We start from the raw sequence: 14,280 nt of genomic DNA on the forward strand, positions 1-14,280 counted from the left end.
GATCTTCAAACAGGGTCCCATGGTCGTAGAAACCAAAACCCTGTTGCCAACACCAGCGGCGCAGCCAGTCGTTAACTTGGAAAGTCCGTCTCCTCCTCCTCTCATCCATCCCCCTCACTGGCAGGATTGAGGAGAAGATGACCTGGGCTCCCAGACCCTTGACCACCATCCCCAGAGCTCTGAAATCCTGCTTGATGGTCTCCAGTTTGCCCTTGGTGTCATTGGCGCCCACATGGAAGAGCAGCAGTGGGTAATAGTCTGAAGCATGGACAAGCCTTGGCAGTCTTTCCATGACATCTTTCACACGAGCCCCTAGCAGGCCACAAACCTCTCTAGACATGAGGTCAGGTCGGCAGATAGATGCCTCCATCCCCTGCAGCAGGGAGTCCCCCACTACAATCACCTGCTGCTTCTTCCGGGCGTTCCAGCAAGGCACAGGGTGTGTTGTCCCAGGTACTTCCCAAAGTCCCAAAGACTTGCAGCCATGCCCATCTCCTTCTCATCCTGGAGGGCACTAAACCTGTTCTTCAGCTGCAAGTCTTCGGGAGGAGTAGGAGCCTTTCTCCTCCCATGAGCAGTGACCAGTTTCCAGCCTTCTTCTACRGTGTTATGATGTACCGTTTCACAYGGCACAGAGCCCTCYRGCAACTCCACTGCTGYGGGGGGTTGGGACTCCCRAAGCTGCACAGTCTCCAAGAATACYCTGTCTATCTCTTGCTCATCTTCTCAGATGCTGCACAGCCTACTGACCTCCTCCCATAACTCCCTCACCTGACGACACAACTCATCAACAGCAGCACACCTCCTGCAGGAGAGCTGGTTGCCAGCCCAGGCCTCCCGGAGAGGCCCCAAGCACTCCCTGCAGCCTGAGACCTGTAGAGCCACATCTACTGTCAGAGGGTCGGTCTGGGTCGCAGCCTCTGACACAGCAACTCCAACAGCCACTGGGGAACGCGCTGTGCGGCGTGTCACAACCATACTTGAGGAAGCGTACACCACAGGGATCAGAAACAAAGGTGCCTTCTTGTGCCCTTCTGCACAAACTGCTGCCTCTGTTCACTGYACTCTGGGAGCTGTGCTCTAGGCCTGGCTCTCATATAGGCCTCTCCCTAGCACTGGCTAAGAGGGTGCTTGACCCGCCCTAATCAAGGGCCACCTGGATCAAAGGCCCCAACTCCCTCTGGTCAGGGGCAACCAAGAGAGCTCGTTAGCAGCAGCCACTCCTAGCTAGAGCTTTTCCCAGGAGCTTTTCCCAGGAGAAGTCAAGGCCTCCTGCAGTTGTCCTTGCCTAGCTTCCCCTTTCCTGTTCACAGCAATCACCTGCTAGTTCCTTGGGGGTCCTCAGAAAGCCCACAACTTCCAACAAGATCCTCAAGTAGAAGCAACTCAGTAAATAATTTCCTTCCCACCTTTGTCTTGATGGAATTCATATTGTTTTTAGTTAAAGGAATATGACATTTCAGTTACACTTCCATGTTTATCTGAGTCTTTACAATCTTACTGATGGCTGCAACCTTGTTTAAGCTACCTAAGCCTTTTCAGTCAAATATACTCAGTTACACTCCAGGGAATAATTACTGCCCTCAATTGTACTATGATGTAAACCCTTTCAAACTCATTTCCGTAACATTTAAAAACAAGAAACTCAGCATTAGTAATGGCAGTGTTAAAGGCTTAGCCCACTGTAGAAGATACTCAAGGCAAGAAGCCTAATTAAACTCCCTAGTTATTTTCTTGATTTGTTCCCCAGAAACACAATCATTCAACAGCCAGATCATAACACTGAGTGCTATTAGCGGAAAGTAGTTTTCCTTGTTCCATGCTGGGAAATGCAAACAGGCACTAATACCAAACACACTGGATGTTTGTTTCTCCACAGTCCTTGGGTAAATGATATAACACACTGGGCATTACATGATTTAGCAGCATCTCACTCACTTTACTTCTTTTGGCCAGCCATTTTATTTTCCGCTAAGAACAGAAGAGATAGAAAACTAAGAGACAGTTTAGAGGAAAACTGAATGGTAAAACAGCCCCAAATGTTATGGCTGCTAGTAAAGCAGCACGAATTCTGTGCAAAACAATGCTATTTTCATCCACCCACCACTGAGTCTGTAACTTGGAACCAGCTATTCATTCTGGTCTCCTATGTAGAAATCAAGGACAATAATTCTTAAAAATGAATCAGCTGTTTTGTTAGTAGCAAAATTAATGAGGCCTGGACTGCTGTAGATTTGTGTCTCGCAGGTCATGTCTCATTTGGATTCTCTAGTGTTAGTAAGAGGTGAGCTGACATTGCAGCCTTCACCACCATGTGGAACTAATTTGCACTTCTCTCCTTTATCCACCTGCAAACTTTTATGAAACTTGAAGTAGCTTCATGCCTTTGAAGTCTCAACATTCCTGCTAAATTTGCCTGAAATTGGTCAACAGGTTCAAAAAAATGGAATGGGAAACAGAGAAAGACACATGCAAATATCATGGCCTTATAAATCTCATTTCTTTGGGAAACCTAGATAGAAACACAAGTTTAAAATAGGATAATACTTGAAAATATATCATTGAAACTTTCAGATAATGCAAAAAAATATTATGAAAGGTATTTGCTTACAAATAGTGGGATCAAGACTGCATTTACTAAGAAAAAAACAGCAAATAACAACAAACAGCCTATTTGTAAATCATTAGTAAAAAGCAAAGTCAGTCAATCGGTTCCTCCTCTTAGCTTAACCCCAGTCTCTTGATTTATACCAGTGAAGGCTCTGCACTACGATATTTATTGTATTTCATGACACTTAGCTATAATCAGTCTAGCGTAAAGTGCACACTGGACATGCTGCTATTCAACCAAGACACTACTATTTTTTGCTGAGAGCAAGGACACTTTAAGACTTTCCACAAATCCTGTCCCATAAACCTTCCTTTATCCAGACGGTCCCAAGGACTTTATGCGACTTCCTCACATAAATAAAAGCAAGGGTTTGCAAAGCCAAGCTAAATCTAAAAGCAAACTGTACAGCATGGTTAGATCCTGCCTGACCTAGCTGGAGAATTTTGGTAGTAAGAGCTCTGGAGTTTATTTTTTTCTTTTTTTAACAGACATATTTTCAGGAAAATGTTGCTGACTTAAACTTCTTACTCAGGTTGAGATCACATATTATGGCTGAGATGATTATGTGGTCCGTTGCTGCYCAAACTGGGAAATCTCACGCATTTTGCCTCTATCCCCATCCCGCCCAAGTTCTAGCACTCATCTGACCCTGTACCAGCTCGATTCAACTCACTAACTGGCAGGAAATGAATCCATCAAAAAAAAAAAAGAACATACTGTTTTCTGCTGGGTCTACTAAAGATTTACTCAGGACCCAGGTGAACGGCAGAATCAACACAGATAGAGGAGGGGGTCTATACAACTGGAAGGGAGGTTTTTCCTTTCAGAAGTGATGAACCCTTAAGCCCCTCCAACCACAGCATGCAGCCTTGCCCTGTGCAGATGGAGTCACCAAACACTTCGTACTTCTCAGAATCTTCCCAGGAAAGGTGAAACAAATAATTAATATTTTGGTGAAGATACAGCAGGTTTAAGTCAATGGGAAATCCTTTCTTTTCATGTTTTTAATATATTCTGATACAAAAAAGGAAAACAAAAAGGGTTGTTGCTTACCATTTGTCTTCTGTTCTCTACCAGGTGTATGCCAACAATCGCTAGGAAAGATCCAAAGCCAAGCTAAGGCAGAGAACAAAAACAATATAAACACATAAGATCGGCTTATTTGGTCAACCTACCAAAGCATCACAGTGACAWCTAAGCTGATACCTCATACAGATGGACTAACTGGGTTGAGTCAGGGGAAAGGGTGAAATAGCCTACCTAAAGTTATTGCTGACCATAAATCATATAATGCAATAGGGAATGCCCAGAACTGCAGCTCTTAGGTATTTCTGAGCAAATTTTGTATTGCAGTAAAGGGAAGCCACCCTTCTATAGCCTGGGTCAGAGACACCCTTCTATAGCCTGGGTCTTGTTACTATAGTCACATATATTTTTACACACTGTAAAGCAAAAATTAGCAGAACACTTACGTTTAGCCTATGCATAATTATCCCGGAAAATGGCAAAGCTTTAGGCAACTGTAGACAAACAGTTTTCCTCAAAAAAATGAATGTGTTGCTGCTATGCAAGTGACCCAAGTTCAAATCTTTATGGTTGGGTTTGCTTAGTTTGAATGACAAAATATTATCACATATCCCAGGAAAAGTCCCTGCTAAAATGCCAAAAAGACCAGCCCAGCTAATATCACCAAAGGACAGTTGCAATACTTAGAGCTACCTCAAGAGAAAGAGGAGGAAAGGAAGCTGGAAGAATCTGGCCTTACCATTCTTGTCAGCGCTACCTCAACATGAGGTTGGCAGGAAAAAACCCCTCTTTATGGCGGACCAGCGAGGGTCTGAAGAGGTAAAAACTCCTGGGATTCTTGGCTTATATCAGATACAGTGGCAACAGGCAGGACCTCCCTTTCATCAGACCTCCCCATATTCAAGATCCCCACCGGGCTCATGTAGGCTTGGAGAAAAGAAAAGGGGGATTCCTAAGTGGCAAAAACCTAAAGCTTATCTGGTTACAAATTCACAAACAGCCACAGCAGGGGTGCCAGTGTCACTGGGATTTTTCCCTAGAATTCATTCCTTGCACTGACTGTCTGTTTGCTTCTGCACAGTTACCTCGGTCTCAATCCCCCTTTCACTTCTGCCCCCTTGCTCCCCTCTTCACTATTTGTCTGACATCCCTCTCTGCTCAGTGAACTCCCCAGTCACCACCCCTCCCCAGCTCCTATCCCTCCATCCCATGGAGGGAGCATGACTGACCCTTTTCTGTTAAGGGAACTAGGCCCCTTTCTGGAACCGGGTTTCTGAACCTGTTTCAGAGTACAACTGTGCTCTTCCAAGCATAATTGCATTTTTAAGGACAAAGTTTCCCGGCCAAGGGCTTAAGCAGGGCCTATGAACTCCTTGCTGTTATGCACAACTGCCCACAGCAGAAAGCAAATCTCTTGTAAGCACTTTAATCGCTCAATATCACAGCAGGAATCTGTTGTCATTCCTCCTCAAGAAAGCAAATGCAAGGAAGGGGGAATTTGCTATTGAGTGCTTCAAGAAGACTTATGCGAAAAGGAGGCAAACACCAGAGAAACAGAGAGAGAAGGCAGCATCCAAGAACCTAATACAGCCTGGAAAAGTACTAAAAGCAGAGACATAGAAAAAGTGCACAAGAGCATCTGTGCTGACTGCTGAATAGAAGAGAGACTTGGAACCATGAGCAAGGACACTGTGTTCAGGGGACTGCGACTTTGTAAATTAACATAACTACATCAAAATGACACCTGGTTCCAACCCCAATTTTTCATCCCAAATGGAACAATCCATGAAGCTCCATTTACGGCTGACTCAGAGGGCATGGAGGGGAGCAATATTATCCATGTAAAGAAAAAATGAGAAAATGCAGAACAAAAAGAACTAAATCAGGAGGAGCAAAACCACAGATAGAGATGGTGCTTTAAGCCACCATATCGGTTGCATGTTATGTGCACTCTTTTCTTGTCTGTTTAGATAGGCTCCTTCTGTCAGGAGCTCCAGGAATCAAGGTCAGTATGGTGACCAGGATAATTGGACCCTGTAGCCTCTTGGTTGAAAGATGCTACCATTATAAAAATAACAAATGAAAATAATACAAGCAGTATTTATAGGCAAGTGACATGAAATAAATATAAGCAATATTTATAAGGAAGTGAGCTTAAAGAAGCTTAAACTTTGGCTTTGCAACCTGTTCCACAAAAACAGAGCCCTAAACTCAAATGGACAACCAAGCTGCAATCTACTAAATGCACATCTTCCAATGAGCAACATTATACTAATTTATCTAAACACAGAAATATTTTATGTTAAGTTACTCTGGGTCTATATAAACATACTTCTGTCAAGATGTATATAGAAAAAAAACTGTTTCTGAAACATGATAAGTCACCACATGTGCAGAGAAATTAAGGTGCCTAACTCTTCTAGAAGCCAATGGGAACTAAGCAGATGCCCCAATGATTCTGTGGTTCTGGCCCTTAAACGCTGTTCTGCAAATGTTTATTCATGCAAGTAAATCTATGCAAGTTAATAGTCTCATTTACGCTGGCAAGGTAAAGGCCTAATTTTGCATGCTTTTTAAGACCAAAATCCCTTACCCAAGGTCAGCAGAGATTCAGAGCTCATCTACTTGCTCTGAAGTTAATGTTTTACTACTGAATCCTATGAGAAATAGACCTTACTTTTAATTGTAATTTCAATTGTCTGTACTCAAAATTTTTTTTTCTTTGAGCTGGACAGTTAAACATGTAATGTGGGATTCACTCACCTAGTTTCAGCTATCTAGAAGTTCAGGATCAATGCTAAAACAGTTTTCTAAGCTCCCTCTACTGTCAGTGGAAAAGAGAAGCACCTTCAGAGGATTTTTCAGCTTATTCTAAAATAGGTGGCTGACTGCACAGTCAGATGAGAGGCCCACCCATAGTCTATCTGTCAATGCTACGCTGGAGTCAATAACATCCAGCAACGAGGCAGGATCACATCATTTCTGTCATATTCATCTAAACAGGCTTTTGGTAATACTTCTTGCAAGGTTTGTGTAGCACCTTTAACTTTTGCTAAATGTTTGGAATCTTTAATGTATTAACCAATAAAGGATACACTGACTATTAACCATTACTCTTTCTCAGTTACTTCAATAATACATCACATGTTCATGAAAAAAAATCAGAAATTTATTAAAATTATTTAGTTCTAACAATCTTTGAGAAAATTATTAATAAAAAGTCTTCTGATAAATTCTAGCTTTTCTATCAGATTATTAATGACTCTAAGATTTCAAAAAAATATTTTAGTATATTATACTTTTCTGCTCAGTGAATAGACATTGTTTGCTTCCTAAAAGAAACTAAATGCTGAAATTAACTGGTTTGTGCACAAGGGTTTATTACTTGTTACCCTTATTAAAGATAACTGTTTAAAAATGAAACTTCTTTCAAGAGAATTAATACAGATAATGTGGTCTTCTAAAATGTTTTAATTCAAATTACAGAAAATTATTTAAGGAGACTTTTATCAGTATTAATCTATCTATTTTAGTTTAATGAAAGGAAAACTCATTCTTTTAAGGTTTTATTTTTGGAACTACTTTTTGTTCTATTTTTAAAACACCACTCCTTCCAGATCATTATCCCAAAATTATCTTTCTGAAAGACCTGTTCTCAGCTTGACACTAAGATGTAAGAGGACTTGCTTAGGAAGAACAGTTCTAACTCACAAATTATTAATGGCAATGCAAAATGTATGCATGGTATTAAAAGATACATATTCCTCTTCTCTGGGCATTTGATTCCATTGAGAACAAAAGCTAATGGTATCTTGCAAGACATTTTGGTACAGGTGGAACCATGTACTTAAGCAGATTTCTAACCCTAAGTATGGGAGTTTCTTTCTTAACCTTGCACCAATTGCCTTGTCTCAGCTGGCTAGGAGATACCAAATAAGGCAGATAGTCCTTTCTCTATTTCCTTTCCTTGCCCCTCTTTTTTAAAACTCAATCCAGGCATCTCAAAAAGCTTTTTGACTCCAGTGGTTTCCACCCTTCTTGATACAACTAATCACTTTTTCAGGGATCAGAAAACGGCCATAGGGGCTGAACTGGCAGTGGTCTTGTGGGGCTACGCTTCCCTGGAGGTCACAGAGGCACTACAGGACTAAGCAGATGGGATTTGAGCATTCACTACTGAGAATGATAAGACAGCTGTGCTTGTGCCCAATGCAGGAACATGTTTAAGGAGTCTATTCTCAAGGCAAAACAAGACTAAGGATTTTGGAAAGGGACCTTGTATGATGGGAACAGAAAAGGCCGTAGGGCTCCATGGAGTCTGTGGAGTTCATCTGTTTGTGCCTGATCCAACCTCTACACCAAGACTGTACAAGAGGATGTAGAGGTCAGGCAAGCTCTAGGCCTCCATATGTCTATCTGGAGCATTTTCCACGCACTTGACCCAGCAGAATTCCTGGCACATGGACACAAGAGCAGAGTGACTCTTCCTACCATCAGCATAGTAAAACTCTAAGAGGTCATTTAACTCTACCCCATGTCTGTTGTTCAGTCACCTGGACACCTACATTTAATAAAGATTAGTTGGAAGTCAAGCACAGGCTCCAACATATGCCCACGAGTTCAGTATACTACTATGCAGTGCAAACTTAACCCCATGTGATCAGACCCTTGCGTCCCCTTGAAGCCTTCTCTTGGGGGCACTYCAGACAAACACTGAGTTCACTCCCCAACGTAATAAACTGCAGGACTGTAGTCTATGGCAGCATCACAAACACACTAGAACTAGAWGAAAACAGCATCTCCCTCTTGTGAAATGCAACAGGACTGAATTTTCTTTTTTTTTTTTAATCAGTTGGAGCTGCCTATATCCAGCTGATAATAATGCATCTAGTTGCACGCAATAATCTAAATTGTTTCTTTACTCACAATGATTCCTGGGTAGTAACCTCCCACGGTAACATTTTCTGTTCTTGTGGTAGCTGCCAGACCTATGGTCAGTATGAAAATAGACACTACCAGCAGAGAGACTGTGAACCATAGCGAAGTCTTCTTTCTTTTTGCAAACTGCCCTGTAGAGAGTGGGGGGAAAAAAAAGAGAGCTTTTCATTGCAGTCATGGCAGAACAAATACAAAATAAGAGAGCATTTTCTGTTGTTAACCCCTTGTTCCACTAAGGTAAATAGCTGGCAGGCAATAGGGGTATTTAAAAAACACACAGGGTTAGCTAGAGTGTCACATAGTTTAATACACATGCATTGTGTACATGTACAAGATGAGTTTTTATTATGCTGAACTGAATGTTAGCAGCAATGATAATTATGCCTTAACTGCAGTGGTGTTTTTAATTAAGTTGTTGCTYGCATCCATAAGTCAAATCCTGCAGGCCTTAAACAACGCTTACCTAGGTGAAGTTTCAGTTTGACTCTACCTGGACAGAACATAAAAATTTATATTTGAAACAAGGTTAGAAGAAGCTCTGCATGCTGTCATGAAAATGAATGTGTTCTTCATATTCATTAAGGAAAGCAAACCGATTTATACCTTCTGAAGTAAAGCTGTAATGCAGCTGATCAGCTCATGATATATGGGACTACCTTTTTAAACAGCAGCAGCCCAAAGAAATACATCCATTCTCCCTGGGATCTGGATTCAGATACCCAGATGTGAAAAATGGCAGGCTTGTCTACTGCATTCTGCCTGCTTCAAGACACTGAATCTTGTTACTGTGGTGGTATATCAGAGTTGCAACCACAGATCACTAAAATCAGAGCCTCAGCCCATAGAGCAAACTTATGTAAGACTTATTTAAAAACAGCAATTAATATGTCACCCTAACCAACAAAATGCAACCAAATGAATCAAACAGAGAGCCCATGGTCCTCCTTCCAGGTGCATTTTGCTTTCAAAGGCAAGGCAACACTGCGCAGGGTCACCTCTGGAGCATTTGGCTGTGCAACACAGCCCTACGCTAGGCTGCAACTGTGCCACACAGATCTCCAGTGAGCACCCAACCTGTCCGCAGTGCAGTACCAACTTCTCCCCTCTCCATGGCCTCATAAAGCAGTGTGGCGCACAGAGTCTCAGGGTGGGTCAGGAGGCTGTGGTGTTGCATCGAATATTGGAGATAACAGCCCCAGGCAGGGAGGGGTGTGACAGAGGAGGCATTCTTGTGATATCAGATTCCCTATAGGTGAGGCACGATGGTCCTGCTGCAAGCAAAAGCAGGGGAAATGAGGAAGTAAAGCCAGAAAGCAACCAGAAGCCCTTTGCCAAGAGTCAGTTGAGTTATGTGGTCAATTTAAAGTCATGTAACTCAGTTAAATGTTTACATTTCAAAAGTCAGAGTATATTAGTTAAGTTTGCAAACAAAGTCAAATAATTTCAATGAATAAATATATTCATAATAAAAATCTGTATGTTTGCTGACATTCCTCCAGTAGAACAACCAGACAAAATGAGTCCATTTTTTAAGTCTGAAATGCAACCAGCTTTACTGAAGACAAATAACATCTACTGAGCTTACACATGACTCTGCCATCTGCATATATAAAGTCTTCCTGCTAAAGATCAAGAATTAATTCATATGACTCTCCAGGCATCTCCCCTCCAGTTTGTGCCCCAGTTGTCTGTCTCTGGCAATTCCCCTTTAATGCATGGATGGTCACCGGGGATATGGAAATGGTGAGGTGATAAATCAGTTCTTCACTAAGCGTATGGGGTTTAAGGTAGTTCTTTCAATGAAGTCAATTCACATGGCCAAAAAAGGAAAGCAGACCTTAGACTTTTAACTCCGCAGTACCCCTTCCAACAAAGTAAAACAATTGATTTGATAATTCTACCAGACTTTTAAAAATATTTGAAGTGGTTGTGCTTTTACATGTCTTCTGGTCTTTGAGTTCTTAGAGTTCACATTTTTAAGTTTTTCTGAAAATGCTAAGATGACAAACCGGTCTCTCCCCCTCCTCAAAGATGCTGCTTTCAGGGATATGGTTCCAGGAGCTAGGTGTTAAGAAATGCACGAAAATGTGGCACACTGCACACCAAATGCAAGTACACTGACAACCCCTCAAGTCTCAGAAAAAAAAATCCATTGCTTCAAGCAGTATATGGATCAAGCTACTTAATTTCAGATTCCCAGGMAATAACCCAAAATAGTGTTTACACTATTGTAGTTCTCATCTGTCCAACCTACTGCATAACTTTGTAGCCTACAACAGGAGACACATAAATCATAGTATGTCCCCATGGATTTAGGAAACAGTTAGATGCTTGACTATGCTCACCACCTTTTAAAGCAACAAGGAAAGTCATTGATGTCAAAGGAGGAGTAGTGGGAAAGAAGAATCTTTATTCTGTAAAAAGGTGGAGATTGCTGAGTCTGTGTGAAACCTTGTGCAAGGATGCACTGGTTTTATATGATGGAACCATATGTCCCTGGGAAGCTATCAATTTAGTGGCAGCAGCTGTTTCATAAACCAGCCAAGCCTCCTGTGCTGGGGGGAATTTGAGCTGACCAGTCCATTTATGTTACAGAAATGTTTTTCAGTGGGAAATCAGAGGAGTTTCCAGATTTTTCTCTCCACAAGTTATTTTGGCCTTTGCCATGGACTTGACTTATCTGCCCTCAGACATTCATTTTCCAAGCCACAGAAAGGTAAATACAGAAAAGAGGTTAGATTCTCAGCATCCATTCAATCCTCTTCAAAACTTCTCAGCAGCCAGCTGAGAAACTCTTTAGCAGTAATGAATTCTCAACTAGTGTAAGCGAGTCAAATCCTTCACTAATCTTCCTTCTCCCTAGAAAAAAGATCATGTTATGGGACAGAGGACTGTATTAGTGGTAGTGGTGGGTTTCTTCAGTGCAGCAAAGAGCTCTATGCTCCTTCAGGAATTAATATCTGGAATGTGATTCTTCCCACATCCCCACATATGGACACACCCTTCCCTCGAACAATGCATTTTGGACCCAGATTGAACCTGGCCTTCCTACTTGACAAGTGGAAATTTTTATTCTCTTCCCCTTCAACCAAATACAGTAAATGCAGGGGAAAAAATAAAAGAACAGAAAACTGAAAAGTCTGTACTTCTTAACTACTTCCCTTTAAGACCATAAATAAACAGGCATCCTTAAAAAGGAAGTTGATAAGGGAAAAGACAGTGGAATTAACCAGCTGTAACTGGCTACACATTTTTAGTAAAGAATGATTTCAATCATAGGGAAACTTGAAAAGGCAGGTCAATGTTATTACCGCACTGTCATGCATATAACCTTCCCCCTGTTATTCTACAGATAACAGTGACTAAGACACTCTGAAGAGCATGTGAGCAACAGAAGAGGAAGCCTATCCCACAACCTTCCCTCGTTGAGTAGCTCCTGGGCTCCAGTCCTCTGGAGCCTGCTTTCCCACCACCACACCCTGAGTCTCCTGTTTCTGCCTCTGATTATGTGTGGGGAGGTTAGTGAAAGGTACGTGTTAGTGATGACTTATATTCAAGTATCAGCACTTTTAAAGACCTGAGAATTATCTGAGATTTGGCTAATATACATAATAATACAGTGATATCTACAGATGTGTAATCTACTCTTCTGCGTAAGTGAATTACAGTGATGCGAGGGATGATATCAGGATACACTGAAAAAAAAAGTCGCATATTAAAAGGGCGCTGCCTTTGTACTGTTCTCTCTGGAAAATATTTCCAGTGAATGCTCCTATCCAAGAATAACAGTTCAAAGGGAAAAGGGAACTGGAGTATGACTTTATTCCTGAGGGTAAGATCAACATTCACTGTTGAGAATCCTCAACCCAACCCTCCACAGCCATGAAAATCAGGCCGGGGAAACGGTGAAGCTTTGTAACCAAGATGCCTTTTCAGAATTAATGGATACTTTAAAGAGCTACTACAGAAAAATGAATGTTCAAAATGGATCTTTGTGCACTCTCTACAGCCAGTTCAGCTCACAGACCATATACCACCTCAGAATTATGTAAGTATGTGTGAGTGAATGCAGGGCCCAACAGTCAAAAAAATGTGTAAGGCCTACTCTTAGTTTTGGCATAAGAAAACCACTTGCCTGTGGTTGCATTTGTAAGAATTGCATTCAGAAATGTAAGGCTCCCTCAAAGAAATCCCCATTGCAAAAYCATATTAAAACAAGTACCCAGGTGTCTTAAAAAATCTCAGAGACTTCACAAATGCAATTTTGCTCAATGCTTCAGAGAAGAACACTGGTTTATTCTCCATATTTCCAATCCTCTGATATCCCTGGCTATGAGATGCTGGTTGCTGAGTTGCAGGGCTTCAAAATGTCACCGTTTCATCAAAGGAAAGCTGGTGTATCCCCAGTGTGTTTATCGAGACACTACCCAGGCAATGGCTCTACAAGATGCTTGCCTCAGAATTTAAGTCAGCCTAAGAAGTGGCCATCCTGCTCATCTGTCTCCTCTGCCTCCTAAGAGCACTGAGACTAATGACTTAACTCATTTGGGGAGGGCTATTTTAAGCCCTGATAAAACTCCAGTTTACAGCTCAGATCCATGAACACTGGCACAACTGGGAGAGGAATAAACTCCATCCTGTAAATGGAGCATTGCTGTGACAGATAGGAATAAACAAACACTTGAAGGGCTAAGGGAAGATGGGAGAATTAGCTATGACCAAGGTTACCAATATGAAGAGCAGGTGAAGGCTACTTTACTGCAGTAAAGAAATCAGACAGCAGCATGGGCAGACAGAACTGAGCCAGCTTTAATCCATCTAGTCTGACTAGCAGTGAAAAGCCCAGGGCTATAAAACACTCTCAGAAACTTACATTCTTACTCAAGCGCTGAACCACTCTATCACCCCCACTTGCCAAGTCTTTACAGAGACAGTGAAAGAAAAAAAATGTGGGCTTAGCATTGAATGGATGAATTAGTGATGGCAGTCATAGATAAGGCTAAGGTAGTCAGATTTGCTTGTCTTCACCAACAAGGTCTCCTTTCCAGAGACAGGATTCAAGGAGAAGAGAAATGATCAGCAGTGGATGAGGACTGAGTTAGGGATTACTTGAAAGAGCTCAGCTCTCAAGTGGGAGCAGATGGGGTGCCTACAGGGTGCCAAAAGTACTGGCTGATGTCCTTGCTGTTCTCTATCATCTTTGAAAAGTCACAGAGATAGGGGGATCCTCGATGACTAGAGAAAGGCAAATGTTGCACCTATCCTCAAAAAAAGGACAAAATGACAATTTGGGAAATTACGGGCTGGGGAGCCTCACTTTGGTTCCCTGGAAAATCATGAAGCAAGTCCTCTTGGAAGACATTTCTGGGCACACGAAAAAGAAGAGGGTGACTGGCAGCAGTCAGCAGATTTACTATGGATAAATCATGCCTGACCAACCTGACTGCTTGCTATGACAAAATGACTGGATATGAGGAGCAGTAGRTGTCATTTACCTCAACTTTAGCAATGCTTTGAACATTGTATCCCATAGTATTCTTGTATCCGAGTTGGGATGTTATGGTCTGGATGGGTGGACAACCAAATGGGTAAAATTGGCTGGATGGTTGGGTCCAGAGGGAGTGATTAATGACTGTACTCTACCTGGAGGCCAGTAACAAGTGGAGTACTGCAGGGGTCTGTCTTGGGACATGTCCTGTTTAATG

The 14,280-nt window shown here is 42.0% G+C and overlaps 1 protein-coding gene across 1 annotated transcript in view; it reads right to left on the reverse strand.

Moving 5' to 3' along the window:
- Nucleotides 1–9,686, reverse strand: part of TMEM255B (transmembrane protein 255B) — an 86,112-nt gene extending 76,426 nt beyond the window's left edge. The window contains exons 1-4 of the mRNA XM_026055385.1: nt 9,650–9,686; nt 9,039–9,065; nt 8,564–8,706; nt 3,665–3,727 (exon numbers count right to left, since the gene is read on the reverse strand). Coding sequence (XP_025911170.1) covers nt 3,665–3,727; nt 8,564–8,706; nt 9,039–9,065; nt 9,650–9,686 — 270 coding nt within the window. The remainder of the gene's footprint in view (nt 1–3,664; nt 3,728–8,563; nt 8,707–9,038; nt 9,066–9,649) is intronic.
- Nucleotides 9,687–14,280: the final 4,594 nt, after the last annotated feature.

Source organism: Apteryx rowi, unplaced genomic scaffold (genome assembly GCF_003343035.1).
Source record: "Apteryx rowi isolate R43461 unplaced genomic scaffold, aptRow1 scaffold_123, whole genome shotgun sequence".
Lineage (NCBI taxonomy): Eukaryota > Metazoa > Chordata > Aves > Apterygiformes > Apterygidae > Apteryx > Apteryx rowi.